Source organism: Juglans microcarpa x Juglans regia, chromosome 3D (genome assembly GCF_004785595.1).
Source record: "Juglans microcarpa x Juglans regia isolate MS1-56 chromosome 3D, Jm3101_v1.0, whole genome shotgun sequence".
NCBI classification, from domain to species: Eukaryota; Viridiplantae; Streptophyta; class Magnoliopsida; order Fagales; family Juglandaceae; genus Juglans; species Juglans microcarpa x Juglans regia.
The window spans coordinates 9086306-9105656 of NC_054598.1; the positions used below are offsets into that span (position 1 = coordinate 9086306).

The 19351-nt window shown below is 37.5% G+C and overlaps 2 protein-coding genes across 4 annotated transcripts; both read right to left on the reverse strand.

Annotated features, from left to right (window-relative positions):
- Positions 1–68: 68 nt before the first annotated feature.
- On the reverse strand, positions 69–4466 carry LOC121255743 (protein kish-like). Of its 3 annotated transcripts, none has more exons than XM_041156234.1 (6): positions 4224–4465; positions 2572–2618; positions 2373–2479; positions 1366–1400; positions 626–716; positions 69–420 (listed from the first exon to the last, which is right to left on the reverse strand). In XM_041156234.1, the coding sequence occupies exons 2-5, from the start codon at positions 2572–2574 to the stop codon at positions 649–651; spliced, it is 213 nt and encodes a 70-aa protein (XP_041012168.1). In that variant the 5' UTR covers positions 2575–2618; positions 4224–4465; the 3' UTR covers positions 69–420; positions 626–648. The 3 variants fall into 3 exon arrangements, with proteins under 3 accessions (XP_041012168.1, XP_041012170.1, XP_041012169.1); XM_041156236.1 differs by lacking the exon at positions 69–420 and adding an exon at positions 3225–3359 and having other exon boundaries at positions 425–716; positions 4224–4466; XM_041156235.1 differs by lacking the exon at positions 69–420 and adding an exon at positions 3155–3359 and having other exon boundaries at positions 425–716; positions 4224–4466.
- A 725-nt stretch (positions 4467–5191) lies between these two features.
- Positions 5192–16413, reverse strand: LOC121255740 (pre-mRNA-splicing factor ATP-dependent RNA helicase DEAH7-like). Its single transcript, XM_041156231.1, is given in 18 exon segments — positions 5192–5732; positions 5735–7101; positions 7188–7340; positions 7436–7497; positions 7706–7882; positions 8001–8072; positions 8877–9053; positions 9188–9417; positions 9573–9750; positions 9980–10088; positions 12225–12322; positions 12529–12674; positions 12787–12960; positions 13285–13537; positions 14414–14490; positions 15547–15759; positions 15959–16100; positions 16269–16413. Coding segments are annotated over 18 exon segments (3861 nt in total). The 5' UTR covers positions 16275–16413; the 3' UTR covers positions 5192–5505.
- Between the last annotated feature and the right edge of the window lie 2938 nt (positions 16414–19351).

A 19351-nucleotide genomic window follows, 5' to 3' on the forward strand; every position in this document is an offset into this window, starting at 1 on the left:
ATTTCAGCCTAATCTCCCGCTCTGTCTTCCTATCTTCTTCCAAATCTCACTGTTTCATGAACAATCAATGAATTTACATATTATGGTGAGTCTAACCTCACCTATAAACACAGGACTTTTCCTTCATTCTACTCTTACATGCACATATAATATAGAATAACATGCCACTCATAGCATGCTTCGATTACAAAATTTTATATTTTTTGCTGTTAAGTAGCTTCCAGTCTCAGAATCTAAAATCTGGCAACATATATAGGTTGTGACCATACCAAACAGCAACAATTAGTATTTCATGCAGTGTTCACTTCAGATTTCCAACTTAACGGGCCTGTTTAAGAAATCTATGATAACACACATCAGAAGGCTCTGCTTTGGCACTTGATGCCTGTACTATCATAACCATTACCATGACAGAAATGTCTACAAAAATGATCAATAGTTTCCATTGAATAGTTGAATTATGATACAACAGAGTTCCAGAGAAGGGCCTGCCTTTAATGAGTATGTCAACTAGGTCATGAAACAGAGGTTAAAGGTTCTCAACATACAAGAATTTTGTTATCAAATTTCAAGGAGTGAGAGTTTTGCCATATGAAGAAAGAAAAAACCAGAGGCCGAAGCTTACATCTGAATATAACAATACGTGGCTTAGAAGAAGATAATTGACACACCCATGGTAAAGCATCCAACAGCCACCCATGGACTCAAGCGCTCACCTATTTCAAAAACCAAACAAGGAATGGTCAGCCTTTCAGATTGCAGATCAAGATAGACTATGAAAATAGAAGTTCAGAGTGTTTAAAATATAGGTGCTACTTCATTTTCTCGTCCCCAGTTTTCAACAGACAGGCTGAACATCAATCAATGGGCAATCTGCAATTCTGCAGACCCTTTGGTAATGATGCTACCAGCTGTATTGCAAACTCCTAAATCAATCCCTTCCCTTTGTAAATAAATGATAATTTTTTGGATCAATAACCCAAATTAGCATCTCTCTTTACTTCTGTGCTTAAGAATTCATAGTGTAATCCAAAATAAATAGGTATAAGGGCAAGAGATGTCGTCATATCCAGGACTTTAAGGGCGCCCTTTTTTTTGACAACTGAGAGCATCAATTCAAGAAACAGTTTCCTTTTCTATTTTTCGATTTACATTCACCTCCATGCCAACCCAAGGAAGGTTTCCTGCGTCCCCAATGTCAAAGTGTCATACTTCACAAATTATCACCCCCACCACTCCAAAGAAGAAAATAAGGAAAGGGAAGGTAAGAACTCCCCAAGAGAAGTCAAAGAAAAATGAAGTGAAACAAGAAAACATGGAGTTCTGTGGACAGATGATAGTAAAACATAATAATAGAAGGCGCACCTATTCTGGCTGCCTTCCAAAAGAAACCGCGAAACCTGTTGGATATGCATACACATTCATTAGGACCCACTGTTAAAAAAATCAACTGTCAGCACCAGAAAACACAGGTTACTGTTGCAATCAATCTTGCAACACCATTGAACTGTGCTTAACAAGGGTAAATCAAAGTAATAATGGACTCAACACATACATTTAGAAAGGAAAAAAAAAAACACAACAAAAATTGACATTAACTGAGCTTAGACAAATTTCAGTAATCCGCCAAATTCAGAGCTACAAGTAAGGAAGGAGGGAGACAACGTGTAATGTGTGTACAAGGGAGGGACAAAGGGAGGGAGGGGGAAAGATAAACCTGAATAAAATATCTCTGCAGGTTGTCTAGTGACTATCACAATAGACAACCTGCAATAAAACTCTCTACATAAGAAATCATTCTGTCATCTACTGAAAACTATTTAAAAGCATATTAGAGAATTGTTTGAACTTGATAGAAGAGGGTACAGATTGACATTGTTGTATTATCTACAGCCAGAGACTCAAATGTTCTCCAGAAGAGCGAAAGGAGATCAGCCAGCACAGTACAATGTGTGGCAATAAAAGAATTCACTCAGTATCCAAGCTCTAAGGAAATCTTCAAAGCAGTGGGTATATGTATTTAATTTCCAGTGTAGGGTCCTGGGACTGTGTTAAACGACACATAACATCCCTCATTCTTCAGTGTGAATGAGGTACACCCATTTTGCTATTTGAAGCATGCACGCTTTGTTTGCTGAGTTGATTGGCTAGTTAACCCATTAATTATAACTAACAGGCTAACTGCTAGAATAGCAAGCAAGTTTACTGCATATCGCTCAAAGATAAAATTAAATCACTCTCCCATTAATTGCTGCAACTTTATGAATCATATTAGAGAAGAAAATCATAACAAATAAAAAATGAGAACTATCTATCAATCATGCAAAAAACCTATATAAGTAATCTCAGTAAGAACAACAGAGATAGCATACCCAGTTCTCTGTTCAAAGATAGCAGGAAAATGCATCTTCAAATAAGTGCAGGCGCAGATCCCCAACAGCACTACCGTTAAAAACGAATGGAAGTTGAAGAGTGCTGACTGGATCCCACAAAAACCATGTCAAAACTGTACTGATTCAAAATTAAATCATCGTAAACAATTTGAAATTCAAACGTGAAAAATGGCTTCACCATGTCAAGTTGTCCTCAAACTTGATAACTTATTTCCTTCCTCCACACTACAAAAAATGAAAAATAAAATATACTGAGCAAACCATTTTTCATGAGCAATATTATGGTTCACAAAATCTGATACACATGATCAAACACATGAATACCAGGCAAGCAGAAGTGATGCCTAAGGAACCTTTGTACTAAAGAAATCTAATGCCCACGGCAATATTCAAATTCATTATTTGTTAATGCTATCATATATGAATTGAATTTAACCAGATTACACATAACACTACCCTTTTTATTTTTCAGTTTGGAAACAGAGAAAGTGGAGTTTAACTCAAATGAATAGTGGTATGCTTTTTTTTACTTATCAAAAAAAGAATAGTGGTATGCTTTTCACTCTTAAGCTTCAATTGACTTTCCCTTTTTGTTAAAATAAAAAATATATATATATTTTCTTTTACCAAAAGGTTTTATTAATCACTATTAGACTCCAATTTTCTCAAAAACCAAATGGACAGTCAAAACTGAAAACTGTCAATAAATGTAATTGCCTCGTACTACATTTTATCCAATATGATTGAATACAAATAGGTACTGAAATTATTTTTTGCAGCCTTAGCGCTCGCAAAACCCCAGAGCAAGGAAGCATTGAGATGGTATCATACAGTCGAGAGTTTTAGTTTCAACAAATTGGTTGGGTGTGCCATCCTATGAAGCAGTCTTGAGCAGTGCCAAAACTCAAAATAAGTTTGGTTTCACAGGCATGATATTAAAACACAAAAGAGGGTGCCGCCATAGGCCTGAACGTTGAAAAGACAGTGACAGAAGTTACTAAGAATATGAAGTATGATTAGGAAAGTCCAAATCCACTCAAAAAGGGGTACTCAACTTCTGTTTTGTGGAGACTATTTTGTCTCGTCTTATATTTCTCCTGATAATTATGAGTAGTTTAAGCGTGAATACATTACCATTTTATCAATAAACAACCATGATAATTAATGTCCTGCCCCAAAAACGTTAAATCATTGATATCATCCTTGATATAGTGTTCAGTAATTGAGGCTCAAGGTCATTCATGGCCAGTAAAGTTGAATCATATAAAGTAACACTGAGCAGCCTCAAGAACATTGTGGATGCCGTCAAAGAAATAAAAGAACTACACAACAACAGGGGTGCAAGTGATCCATAATTTTGTATCGGTCAGGGTTTGCCCTAGTTTTAGGACCTAACAGGTCCACAAATACTGTGCCCTGAAGCCGACTGGCAATTTCTTCAAACCGATTCCTTAAGAGTTTGATTCGGGGCGCTTAATTTTTTCCTTTTTTTTAAAAAAAATATTGGCACTTCAATCATATACAGAGTCGGAAAATTTTTTCCCCGGTGAAAACTTCACGGCAAGATAGATAAATTAGGGGAGAAATGAAAATCAAACAGACCCATCAAACTAACCCAATCGACGAAATTAGAGAAAATCCCCATCACGCCAAAGCTTGAATCATGAAACCACCCACAATTCCTCAAAGCCAAAACGGTAAAACGAAAAAAAAAAAAAAAGAAGAAGAAAATCTACCAATGCAATAGACTATCTTCAAACACAAGCTGAGACGGATAAAAGTACCAAAATACATAGAGAGGGAGAGAGATTGAGACGGAGAGGAGCTCACCTTAGGTTATTGACGTCTACGATGAAGAGATTGGCGGTGCGATGAAAAATGACGAGGTTCGTTTCGGAATCGGGAATGCGTCTCGGGCTTTCAGCTTTGTACAAATGTTTGATCAACGAACGGATCTTAAAATAAACGCAAAAGCAAAAGCAAAAACTGGCTGGATCGGGTAGACCATAGGTCAAATTGTAAAGTCATTTTCAAATAAAATAAATTTATATATCACGCTTAAGTATTTTTATATCTAACATTTTTTTAAGAATACTAATTCAATAAAGAAATCGGTGGTAAGAGCTAGCTACTAACTGGTCTACGTGTTACAATTAACTCTGGCCTGATTTGGATGGTGATTTGCGATAAAATGAAAATTAAAAGTTTAATAAAATATTCGATTAGTGTTTTGAAGATAGGGAGCGGAGTTGCAGAATTTTTTCGTACACATTTAACACTTTAATGTTTTGATTTTCAGCCATTGTACTTAATGTAAATAATGTGCATGATTTCTTACCTTTAATCTCTTAATCTTAGAATATATTTAGGTGTTCTTTTGTATACTTCCTGTGTACACGAGTTATTTCTATTTTATTCATATCAATAAATTTACTCTTATAATAAAAAAATTAAAAAAAAAATTGAATAAAATATTGTTATAATATTATTGTTATTTTGAAATTTGAAAAAATTGAATTATCTTTTTATCAAAAATTTGAAAAAAAATAATAATTAGATAAAATGAAATGAGTTGAGATAATTTTACTATTCAAATCAGGCCTTATACATAAATTAATATATAAACACTAGGTACCATATAGATGGGCTGCTGTCTTTAACAAAAATGCCCGAGTGAATTCCTCAAAATACAACAACTATATTTTTGTTTTTATGTTTTTGAATGTGAAAAGTGTTGCAACTTGCATGCACATTGCTTTTTATGCCATATCTGAAGCAGAAGGCTACTTTGGCACCTATTAAACAGAACTTCAAGTTTTATTCTCGAAGGCTTGAATCCCCCAAAAGTCCAAAAGTGAAAAGGCATATATATGTCAATACAGCATTTGGTCTCTCACTGCCGAGATCATCTTATCAAGCGGAGCCTAGCTGCCAATAGGATGGTAAGAAACAAGAGGCATACCAATGCCTAAATTTTTCAACAAATTCTGTTTATATTTTTACCCAATGTCTCTTGCACAATCAAGTACAACAATTTTCTTTCCCGTGTTGACAGCAGCTCTATTCTCCTCCACGAAACACAATTAACTATTTCATACAGTACAATTTCTACTTACAAACCAAACTTCTTCGGTCTTAAATAGGTAGAACCTTGCCGCAGACCTGGCATGGAGACTTGTTGCTGCTGCTTTGCCCTCCTTTCCTTCTCCTTATCCTTGTTTCGTCTCTCAGATTCTGCTTGCACCTTTCTCAAATTCTCCATTTCCTCCTCCATGGCTGTTTTCTCTTCCTTCTGTCTCTTTTTGTGCTCCAACAATGACGTATCCGACTCCTTAACAGAAAAAACATCGGTCCCAGCTCAGCTAGCCACTGAGGTTCCACTGCCGTAGCACATTGCATATACTCCTTCGTTGTCAAAATCAACTCGTGATAAACCACATACTCTGGATTGCAACCCATACCATACAGAGCACTGCTCGGATGTAAATGGCAAGGCATCCCATTCCTGCAATTTACATACTCCCCCACACCCTTCAATCTTGCTGAATTATGGAAGTATGCAGAACAGATGGCTTTTCTCACGATGTCTGAATCCGGCCAACAAGATGTCAAAGGGATTTTTAGAGTCTTAAGAATATCCAGCAGCTGGGATCTCACTTCTCTGGCCTTTCGTAATCCCTTAACATGTAAATAGTTGTCATTACACCAGTCTCCCCGATACTGATGTTGTTTCCATTGATTGTAAACATTGTATAGCGTTAAATGGTCAGATTCTGGCACGAAGAATCTTTCACGTGCAGCATCACTTTCCTCTGCCCTGTCCTTAGGACGGAAGAATACTGATGGCACTGAAAGCATTGAAACAATTGTCAATACCTCGTCTAAGCATCCTAGCTGTTCCCCCATCAACAGCATCTTGGCAAGTGGGGGGTCCAATGGAAACTCCACCATTTTCCAGCCAAGATCAGTCAAGCCCCCCACATTGTTAAGAGCACCTAAGACCCACAACTGGTACATAGAATTAAGAATATTATCCTGAGGAGGTGGGTCCATGAAATCAAAATCCAGCAAGTTCTCAACTTTGAGAGATTTTAGCAACAAAACTACATTCCCAAGGTTCGTCCTTTGGATCTCAGGCACAGGACTAGGCAGCATTTCATTTAGGTATGCACTCTCTGTATACAGCCGATAACATGTCCCAGGCCCGGTTCTACCAGCACGTCCAGCACGTTGGTCAGCAGCAGCACGGCTGACAGGAAATACTTGGAGAGCATCCATACCCATCCTAGGGTTGTATACTTTCATCTTACCATAGCCCGTGTCAATGACATAAAAAATTCCGTCTACAGTTAAAGATGTCTCGGCAATGTTGGTTGCCACAATGCATTTCCGGGCCCCATCTTCAGCATTCTGGAAAATCTTTGCTTGCAAGTCAGCAGGCAGCTGTGAATATATAGGGAGTATCAAGAGTTTTGGAACTGCTTTCTTTGTGGATGACATGAGCTGTTCCACACGCTCCGCAAGGGCATAACAGGCTGCCTCAATCTCATCTTGGCCAGTCATAAAGATGAGGATGTCACCTGGAGGGCTGGTGATGTGGATGGTCATGGCCTGCTTCACTGCAGCTTCAACATAATCTTCACAAGGAGTTTTACTGTAAAGGATATTAACAGGAAATGTCCTGCCGGGAATGTGGAAAATCGGTACACTGCAACAAATTCAGAAATTAGTAATTTGACGCAAGTGACGGGGATACGATGACATAATAGAGTTGTGGTCAAATGACAAGGTTACCTTCCAAAGAAATTTGAAAATTTTTGTGCATTCAGAGTTGCAGATGTTACTATGAGCTTGAAATCACGACGTTGAGCAACCACTTTCTTCAATATCCCAAACAGCACATCTGTGCTTAGTGACCTCTCATGGGCTTCATCCATCACGATGACACTGCAACAGTAATGACCTTGACAGTAAATAATTGTGTTCTGATGGTAATTGAACAGCTACATGTAAAGATAGACAAAATTTCCAACTTCCCATACCGATACTTTTCTAGATCAGAATCTTTGAGTGTTTCACGCAAGAGTACTCCATCCGTCATGTACTGTAATATTGAACTAGCAAAGATTTAGCATATAATCATATAAAGGCAATCTCTCTACTCACAAAATTCACTGCCTTAAAAAAGCATGAGTTATTTCAACAACCATCAAGAATAATAAGAGGTTACAAAATGAAATCCATTAGAAAAAGCCACAATTAAAAGTGCTAGGAATTTCAACAACTGTGCTTTTGAATGCCCAAAAAATGACCTTAATGGTGGTGTTAGGCCCAGTCACATCCTCAAAACGAATAGCATAACCAACTTTTTCACCCAGCTCGGTCTCCATCTCTTCACTGACTCTTTTTGCAACACTCATAGCTGCAACTCGTCTTGGTTGGGTGCAACCAACTATACCATTTGTAGTGTAGCCATCTTCATGCAGATACTGTCAACAAAATCCATATATCAGATTTCAGTTTGGGAGGCCAAATGCCTCAACCATTAATGGCAACAGAAATAATGATCACAATAATAGTAGTTCGACTAATAAAGCTTCAAGGAACCTGTGTTAGTTGGGTTGTCTTTCCTGAACCAGTTTCTCCGACCACCACCACCACCTGATTTTCATGAATTACCTATCCAATATACATTCAAACAGAACTAGGACACATCAAAGAGTAATATAAATTGTTTGAAGGATACTGCTAAACGAGAAAAATATACAGGACTCTGAAATACACTTGTAAAATGAATTCCAATCAATGTATCAAAATTAATTAAGGAAAAAAACAAAGAACTATTTTTTTACAAGTAATTCAATCTTATTAAGAGCACAAAGGGGCACAACCCTAAGTACCAAAGTATTATTTGACAGGCCTTTTTCAACCAATCATCAGATGATACACATGCTACATTTTTTTACAACTCTTTGCAACTCCATTCTAAATGAAGGGCAGTTTGTAAAATTTGAATTTCAAATAAAAAAAAAATTAGTATTTTTTATGATGTGGCACTGCCACTGGTTGGTTGTAAAATTAGTTGAGACTTGATATAAAGCGTGACGATCTAAAGTAGTTTGTTTATGGCATACTCCAGCACCACCCCCCCGGGGGGGGGGGGGGGGGGGGGGGGGTGTGGGGGCGCAAGATTACTTGATGCCAAATGTAAATTCTTATGTTACCTCCCCCCCTCCCTACCTTCCAAAGAAAAAAAGAATTGGGTGGTCAAAACCATGTAATTAATATTCTTGAAAAAATAACAATTTCTTATCATTCAAAGAATAAGATTAGATTAATTGATCCCAAAACCTAGATTTAAGAACCCAAAGCACATTCATCAATTTCAAAAATAGATATTCCTTTATGCCTCAATCACACGACTGCAAGCAGTGATCAATCATTAGGAGCAAACATACATGTGCCAAGGGAGTAATGGCAAACCTGCAATAACTCATCTCGCACAGAATATATTGGCAGATACTGTCGTTGCTGCGCTAGTGTTTTTGACTTTGCAAACTCACTCACTGCTTCCCCCTTCTTTAAATGCTGGGCAAACTTCGCGTCTTCTTTAAAATCAATTTCACCTTCTTCGCCCACTACAGCAGTGTCAGCATCAATCTAGCATTAAGATAAAAAGATGAGTCTTAAACTTGTGCCTGCTCAAAAAAACAAAAGGAAAAAAACAGAGAATGAAGAGACCTTAAAACCTATAAAAGGGTCAAAGTCATATATTCAAGCAAAAGCACCATTACCTGTTCTGCTGTTTTTTCAACACCAAGAATATCACCAAGTTTTGAGCCTGCAAGCTCCCAGAAACGTTGGCGTGACTTGTTCGAACTCTGCTTCTCATGAATCTCTCTAACCAAACCAGATCCTTTGCGTGAAATTATAGCCATATCTGATGTTGGGTCTTTTAGTGGCATGATTGGCTCTGCTTGTTTAGTATAAACAACTCTCCCATCTAGGAAAGGAGGTTTAGTATCTGTTACAAGAAAAGATGGGAGATATTTTAGCTAGAGGAGGTAGATATATCTTTTCACAATTATCCCTGCGGCACTTGATGACACTGATTCTCTAAACAGCAAATTGACATTCAATCCATCAACCATTGAGAAGGCATATTGCAAGTTTTCTTACCATGTACAAGAAGAATAACTTTGCGCTCCTCCTCATCATCAAATTCCGTCTGCACCTCTGTCCCTCTAACAGCTCCAGATCTCAATAGTTGCCGGTCCTCCCACTGAGCATTATCAGCAGTGAGCTGAGACATCCTTTTGCTCTGAGCAAGTGTCATCTTGGTACCATCTCTGCGAACCTGTATTGGAGATCACAACTCCTTATGGGAATGACAAGAATGTCGATTTCCGACGTAATCACCAACTGCACTACTATCTTAAACAGTTTATACTTTTGCATTTATATTTGAGAACGATAACAGGTAGACACATGCATGCACGAATTAATGTAACTGTGGTGTACAATATTTATTACCAATGAAATGGTTCGAGCATATTTCCAGAAACTAACAATTCATTTTAAAATACCAGTTTTTTGGCCAGCTCTGCTTCTTTCTTCTGGAAAGAAGCCTCATCTCCCAGAAAAAATGATGAGGTATCTGCATCAAACATTGTATTACCTTCTTCTCTGTCATACCTATGAAATAAAGTGCGTACTAGTCAAAAGAAGTTGACAACTGCTTATCAAAATAATAAGTTGACAACTAAGTAGCCCTAATACATGTTATAAAAGTTACTTATATAAAAAAAAATGTTATAATATGAAATCAAAGACGGAATATTTACAAATAAAGCTAAATCTCTAAAAGAGGCCTCTTTTTTGGCTAGAAAAAGTCCTGGACGATTTAGTTCTAGATCGAAGAAGACAATTAATTTTTCTTTTTATAAGTAAGAAGATATTTCATTGATATAAAGATAGACATAGCCCAAGTACATAGGCGGTATACCTGTGATTACACCTATTTAGAAACTAAGAAATGGTCACAAGGAAGTCATGGAAACTGAGACCATTTAAATCTAAAGTGATGGCCCACATAAATAAAGTCTTCCAAAAGAAACTCTTAGGCCCTATTTGGATACAGAAACGGTTTCATCTCATCTCATCTCATCTCATCATTACAACTTTCTCAAATTCTCACACAAAATATAATAAACAATTCAACTTTTTCAAATCCCAAAACAATAATAATATTAAAAAATAATATTTTAACAATATTTTATTCAACTTTCATCTAAAACCATCTCATCTCATCTCATCTCACTATCCAAACAGGGCCTTATACTCTTCCAATTAGTGCTCACGATCCTCAAAATTTCTATCATTTCTTTCTCTCCAAATACACCAAAAAATACAAATGGGAGTCATCCTCCGCACAGCTGCACCCTATGTTGTCCCCATGATCCCTCTCCAGCTGGCTAGTAGTTCAACCACCATTCCCGACATAACCCATGCCTATCTCACTTTGCTGAAAAAATAATTCATATGGCCCTAACAAACTCACAATCTTTAAAGGCTATTCTTATGTGTTTTGAAGTGGTATCTAGATTAAAAATAAATCTCTCGAAAACAGAGATGGTTGTTGTGGGTAATGTGCGTAATGTCAGGGGGCCGGCTAATATATTGGGATGTGCGGTCTCTCATTGCCTATGAAGTACCTTGGCCTACCATTGGGAGCAGACTATTTGGGATGGGGTGTTAGAGAAAATAGAGTGTTGGTTGGCTAGGTGGAAACGGGTGTATTTGTCTAAAGGGGGTCGGATTACATTGATAAAGAGTACCCTTTCCAACCTTCCCACCTATTTCTTGTCATTATTTCCTCTTCCCGCTAGTGTTGCCTTGCGGATTGAGAAGCTTCAACGTGACTTTTGTGGGGTAGACTTGGAGATGAGTTTAAGTTCCATTTAGTTGGGTGGGACAAGGTGTGCTCTCCCTTGAGGGGTGGTGGATTGGGGGTTCGTAATGTGAGAGCCTTCAAAAAAGCTCTTCTTGGAAAGTGGCTATGGAGATATAATTATGAGAGGGAAGCCTTATGGAAGAAGGTGATTGATAGTAAGTATGGGAGTGTAAGGGGGGGATGGTGCTCTAAGGAAGTTAGGGGCCGTATGGGGTGGGGTTATGGAAGCATATTCAAAAAGGTTGGTAGTCTCTCTCTTGCAACACTAGGCTGTGTATGGGGGATGGCCATAGAATCAGTTCTTGGCATGACACTTGGGTTGGAGATATGGCTCTTAAGGAGTCTATAAAAAGGTGTAATCCTAATACACAGGAAGTATACAAGAGAAAACAAAAAGCCAATTAAATCTACTGCTTGGTCAAAGATTCCAAACTTTATAATCTGAGCAGTGTTACATCCACCGAGGATGTAGCACGAGACCGGTCCCAAGAAAAACAAAAAAAAAAAAAAATTTATTTTTTGTTATTTTTTTTCATTAAATTTTTTTATATTCTTAAATATTTTTTTTAAAAAAAAATCACAACATCACTAAAAAACACTTCATTAATCACTAAGTAAAATATATATATATATATATAATGGGACCCAAATGTCAGTGACTAGCATTTTTTTTATAATTTTTTTATGTAAAAGATTCCAAAATATCGTGAGCATGAATTGCAAATCGGGAAAATTCAAGGCAGCAAAATGATGTCCACAGTTTCATGTTATCATGCCTGTATCCTTTCACAGAAATTGGCGTCTAGATGTGGTCATGCAGTAAATACCAAAAAGTCAAATCTTATCAACTAAGAAAGACTTATTCACTAACTAATTACCATGCACGGTCTGAATTGTATTCCATCTGCAGACGCATACTTTCAGTAATCTCATACTTGTTTTCTTCAGACGCATCAGACTTATCTGCACCTCCATCCTGCACATACGTTAATAATGAAAAATCCAGTAGATTGAAAGCATGTGAATTAATGAGGCAAGGAAATCCACAACTATCACCATTATTCAAGGTGAAGAAGATAAAACATACTTTCTTGAAACAGAGTTTAACATGCATGACTCTTATTCCCCAGAATAAATGAAAGGAAAAGGAGGAGAAAACTTCCCTGACCACAAGCATAATACCTCAAATGTTTCTGAGTTTTCCATAGAAAAATTAAGTTGATGGGACCTTCCACCATGTCTAGAATTTGAGGATCTCATGGAGGATCCAGAAGCACGTATTGGAACTGGAGAGGGAGAGACATGGTCCCAGGGAGAATTGGCAGAACCTGCGCTTAACAATTATTGAGCCAAAGTCACAGGCCCAAAATCAACAGAAACGGTCATAAAGACCCAGTTCCATTGAAAATACGGAGAATCATTCACATCTAGAGAACATACCAGCAGAAAGAGGTGTCTGGCCACCCAACCAAGGGGAAACTAGTCGTGCATCTGGTGATGCCCCAACTAGCATTGGGGATGGTGAAGGTTGATGGCGCCTACTGGTATGAGAGTGACTATCCCGGCGTGGTGTATCTTCCCATTCCCATCTTCCATCATCCCAGTCAGATCTACCTTCAAGATTTGAATTAGATTGAGCAATATTGTACTTCTTTAAGATATATGGAAGTATCCCCTCGATGAACTAATAATGCTAACAAATTGAATAGACAGTACGCATATGTTCTTTACTTCATTTTCCTTTTTACAAGTCCCTTTTCAATGAACTATGCGTATATTCAACACCTTATAGGTCACCTTTCCAAAGGCCAGTTTCTGGAATTGGTGAGGATTTTCAATTTCAAACATAATATTCATCCATACCTTGTCCTCTTCCATTTTTCTATATTTGGAAGAATGAAAAAACATTAAGCAAAACCAAAGATAAGTATTACATACCTGGTGTCCTCCTTGAACCTTCATATCTGCTTCGTTTTCTTCCATATTCTCCATCATAGTCTTGATCATGCCGACTGCGTGCTTCCCTTCTATGATAATTCTCTCTATCAACACTGTGTCTATGACTCACTCTTCTTCTTCCACTTCTACTGTTATCCCCGTAATCTTTTCTTTCAATATCTCGGTTATCTCTGTCATACATGGGACTCCTAGACTGAAAATTCTGGTGACTTCTAATGGGTGTATTCGAAGCCTTGAAATGGAGAAACAAGCAGCAGATCAATAATATTTGTCAACAACAAATGCAGTAATATATTGTAGCATTAATTACAAGGAGCACATATTCTAAAACCAAGGTGAAGCAACTCAACAGTTTAAGCATCAAGATACAATCAGATTAATAAAAGCATGAACAAATCCGTTTTCAACTCAAAGTGTCGTGACTTTATCTACACCACCACCAATTACAGCAGTTCATATTTTTGAAGATGCTTACAAACCTTCAAATGTCCCTACCACCAATGATTCAATTAAATAATTTTGACGAAAAACTCAGGAACAAGAACATAGAATTACAAAGGCTACCACAAATACACAAAAGCTTTCAAGAACAAGAGGCAAGTAAGATGTGTTAACTTGAATCCTATATGCAGTGCATTGATATTGCTGATATCGCTGTCATACTCACATTCTTGTAGTTAGATGTTTCAATGGCTCCAAGGATAGAACTTGAGACATAAAAGGCTTTTATATTGGCTAACTTGTGCTCCAAAAGGTCTTTTTTATATAAGTAATAATATCAAACTGTGTGGGCCTTAACAGGAGTCTACGAACCTAATTAAGGCCACGATTTCCATGGGATGGAGTTGGCTGAATTAATAAGCTGGTTAGTGCAACAGCGGAGGCTTTGATGTTACTCAGTTCCATCGTGAGAGGTCGGGTGCATGTAGAGCTATGGCTAATTTATGGTTGTTCTTAGCATCCAAAGATTCGAGAGTAACTGGTATTCTAGTGAGGAATAATATGCATGGAAGTTTGCCTCATATCACTTAGTATCGCTTCTTTTCAACTTTTAGACAAGCCAGTCATTTCAATACAAATGGGATAACACGATATAATATTGACTTACATCTGAAGACATAGATTCACTCAAGTGATGAGACTGAGGTGTATCATTAACTTGTTCTTCTTGAGTCACTATACTTCCTGCAATACAAAGAATACATATTTTTGGCTCAATAAAAATAGAAAAGGAAAACAAAAAGGAATATAACCGCTCCCATACATGATGTATGCAATTGATGAATCGAAAGCACATCAACTTCATGTTTATACAAGAGATGCACTTTTCATACTTTTCTTAATAAGTAAAATAAAATCTTATTGAAACAAGTAAATAGGCATAGCCCAAGTATATAGGATGTATACAACAGAGAGCACCTAGTAACAAATTAGGAGCTAGAAAGTGATAAAACATATACCTTCAACAATTTTCATACTTATGGCACAAGTAAACCTTTACATGGGTCACTATCATTCTACAAAGAAGAAGTTTGGGTAACAGAGAGTTGCAGGAATACACTTTTAAATGAAGGATTTGATGCAATCCCCTTGATATCTCTTCTGAAGACAATATACAACAGTAAACAACTATTGTTTCTCTCCTCAAGTAAAATTCACCTTAAATCTGGAAGTGGTAAGTGATGATGGCAAGTGCATGCATTACCGTGTTCTCTAAAACATTATCATAACACATTTTTTTAATTGGCACCAACTAATCCCGGGGGTGCACAAGCCCTCGGTAAGGAGTTTTCCGCAAATGCACCTTGGATAATTCAAGGGGAAGTTCCCCTAGTCTAATGGCTCCTAGATACTATTTGCACCCAAGAGGATTTGAACTTTAGACCTGGAAGAAGCATACCACTAAGACCAAGACTTTGCTTGAGCCAACCCCTAAAATATTATCATAACACATACTACCAAAACACCTTCCTGAAGCATAAGAGGCGATGCCTTTTGCCTAAATGGCAACACAAAGAAACAAATTACTAATAATTATTGTTGGATAAAGAATGAAAATTTCAAGACTGCAATTTCAGGAAAATTTTACTTGATCATCTCTATAACCACACAGAAAGAAGACACTACAGCATATAATAACTTAGTGCAAGCTAATCATGTCCACGTAACTTTACAAGGGTAAAATGCCTGATTGATATGAGTAGTAAAGAAAAAAGAGACAATATAAAAACAATGTTTTACCCGTTTTGCTTGCATTTGATTCACGATATTTCCTACTAGCATGATTGGATCTACCATTGTTTCCATTAGTTCCAACTTCATCTAATCCAGAGGATTCAAAATTCTCCTCTTCCTCTAAAGATGCCAAAACAGAAGCAACTCTTTCTCTTGGGGCCTTGAATCCACCATCAGCGACAGACTCTGCTCGTTTTGCAATAGCAAGAACATCTAACCCTGTTATGTAGTAAATTACAGTTAGTGTAACAAACAGCAACTTTTGCCTATTGATCGTGCAAGTATAGTTCCAATTAATATCTTTGGAAGAAAAGCACTAGGATTCTCTGACTCCAGACTGATAGGAAACATGTAAAAAAAAAAAAAAAATCAGCATGATTGCATTGTACATTATCATATATTTGCAAATTAAGCACACCTAAAAGAGATTTCCTCTCGGGAGGTCTAAATTCCACTCTATCCTTCCCAGGAAGACACAATCCTCCACTGCTCATCTTCTCAGGTTCCAATGTCTCTGTGGTCTTGTCCACATCTATAATTCCAGCATCACCTCCACATGTCTAACAAGCAAGAACATCAAAAAATTGAAATATATGTATCGACAATACAATTCTAGTATCACAGAAGTGCAACCTACTATTTGTAGGATTTAAAATAGGACACACTGACACGGCTATAAATGGAAAATATAGAGCATAGCGTTTCAAGCTCAGTGATCTGATACTAACCTCCATGTTTAATAGCTAAAATTATATATTAAGCCCCACAATAGTTGCACCTGCACATATTGCAATAATGAAATCAAGCAAACCAACAGTAACGAGCTAAATACATAAAATCAAGAAATATGTTCATCTAGAAGCTGAAATTAGATTGCAAACAAAATTTCTAACGTCTATGAAATGTACCAATATGAGTTCGTTCACCTAAAATTTCCTTGAGATTTTTCACTCCTACAATTCTATCTGAAATCACGTGTACAAGCAACTTGCATGATGCGGCTGTACACCCTAATGGAACAAAACTCCAAATAGTGTAAAGGCGACAAAATCAACTGATGGGCGCATAACCACAACACAAATGCCATTGTAATGCCCAGGGAAAAAACCTCAAATTTCCAAAAACTCGTTCCATAAAGTCTGCAGGATCTGAAACCTTAAATCTCATCAAAATCATCACTTGAGTCCGTAGAATTCTAAAGCCTTAGATCTCAAAAATCATTTTTAAAATCTGCAAAATCTCAAACCCAGTGTTGATACCAACTGTAACGCCCCATACCTAGAGGTCCAGGGAGTTAGTTCCTGTTACCTTAAAATCACATCCCCATCAGTATATTTTTTTTTTTTTATAGCTACACATCCCAACAATATATTTATAGACTCCAATAACTCTAAATACAACTCTAACTCATAAAACTCTCTTAATCAAATTATAAATTCTTCTACAAATATCACTGTAATCCTCCAATATATATATATATATATATATAATAAAAATAATAATAAAGAACTCCACAAGGTCTAATAAAATCAGCAAGGTCCCAAAATACCAACTAAGATAATGACATACGTTTCCGAGTACAACTCTCCAATACTCCTACGGTACTTATCCCACTAAGCTAGACTTAAACTTGCTCATGTATACGTCCCGTATACTTGGTTAAACTTGCTCATGTATACGTTCCGTATACTTGGGCATTCTCTGTCTCTCTTTTGATCAATAAAAATTTGTTTACCGATTAAAAAAAAAAAAAAAAAAAAACTTATCCCACTAAGCTCAACAAATCTCACCACGCTTCCTATTCTTGATCTCTAGCTGAACCATCAAAATATCTAAAATATTTAATATAATTGGATAAGTTATCAAAAACTCAGTAAGCATTGAACATATACTAGTATGTAAACATGAGCCAGTATAGAATGCAAAACAAAATAGATTGTCAAATTCTCAGAGCGAACTTCAAAAAAACTTATTTACAGCACTAGAACTTATAAAATCCTTTGGCATAAACAAAACTGAACAGCATCATAACAAAATGTATTCCATGTTTAACCCCCGTAGTAGGGTTAAACCCCAACAGCCAACTGAACAAAAACAGAATGTGAATATTCCCCTTATTATTCTCAAAGCTCTGAGTATGCACACAAGAAAGACCACGCAGAAACCACTTTATTTCCAAAGTGGGTGCACCAGAAATAGAAATGTTGGTACCAACATCATAATAGAGGCCACAGTTTTACGCCCGTGGTAAAGTCGAGATGGAAGAAGAAACAGAGAGCCGTGCCATAGGTTTTAAGATGCAACATTTCATATAAAAACAAAGTGCTAAACAGAAACAAATAATCTTCATCTAATCATGCACAAATTTCATTTTTTCATAATCACTCTTTTTACACAACTGAGAACATAATGCCAAAAATTGCTCATATCCACACCAGTCATGACAAAAGATATCATTCTCTTCGTATACGGATATCATGAGTAATGCAGATAAAATGACTGAGGTTGTTTTCAAGTTTTTCATAACAAAAAAATGCATGTTTTCATAAAATCAACCTCAGTCCATTCTTTTGATGCAAAGTTTAGCATAGGAGCGGTTTAACATCTCTGAATTTCCTCACAGCAGTGCCAAGCGAAAACCAAACAGCCCTAACATAATTAATACAAACCTACGAATTAATAGAATTAAACTAGAGCCTCTAAAATAAGCTGAAACATACTAAACGACTAAAAAAAATAGCCCCGTGGTTCCACTTCAATACCGTTCCAGTAACTTCACTTAACCCCAAAGGTGACACTAGTTCTCGTACAAACCAACTTTGCCATAAAATCCCTCGACCCAATCAATATCAACATCCCCAACTTCTAATTAAGCACTAACCTGATACATTCAAACATCAAAAATCCATTCAACCTCATTGAAACATCACAACCACCCAAAGCCCAACAAAATCCGGTTTAGATAAACTCCACAATCACCAATCATAGACCCCTTACCATTCACATACTCACACCATTCTAACACCCCACGGATTCGATCGGAACCAAAATATAACCACCACACCTAAACTTCCAGGTAATCCCGATCCAACCATTTTAATTTCCCAACAATTATTCAAAACAATCATCAATTATGTCCATCATAGAGTTTTGAAATTACCTACTGTCCGATGATGGCTGCTTCACACTAAACGGAGTAACGGTGTTAGACAAAAACTGTGGATGGCGAAATCGAAGTAAAACCCGTTAGACAGGGAGAAATAAAGAGAGGCAGAGATTGAGACAGAGCAAGAGTAAGCTTACCAGCACGGCGGTTGTTCGCGGCAACGATGCGATGTGCTACATGAACTTTGTTGGCGGCAACTTTGGACAGGGCTGTGCGCTGCAGCGGCCTACAACAGCCCGTTGTGTGCGTATGGCGGGGGTGAGCGTGGCGCGGTTGAGAGAAAACACAGATGCGGGAGAGTGACGGAGAAAGGGGAGGGTGAGAAACCGAGAGAGAGAATCGAAGAGAAAGAGAGATTGTGACGGCGCTTAGTGGCTGAAGGCGGAGAAATTCACGGGAAAGAGGAAAAGGACAGATCGGGAGGGAAAAAAAAAAAACAGACCGAGATGCTCGGTGGGATGGACGACGGTGGCTCGCGGTGGTCTGGTATTGGCGTGAAAGGGTGGAGTTCAATGATCCCTTGTGACCGGGGTTACTGCCGATCGATGGATAGGCTGAGGTGGAGCTTGGGGCAAGATTCACAGAGACAGACAGACAGACAGAGAGAGAGAGAGAATGAAATCCGAAGTGGCGTGGGACGTGGGT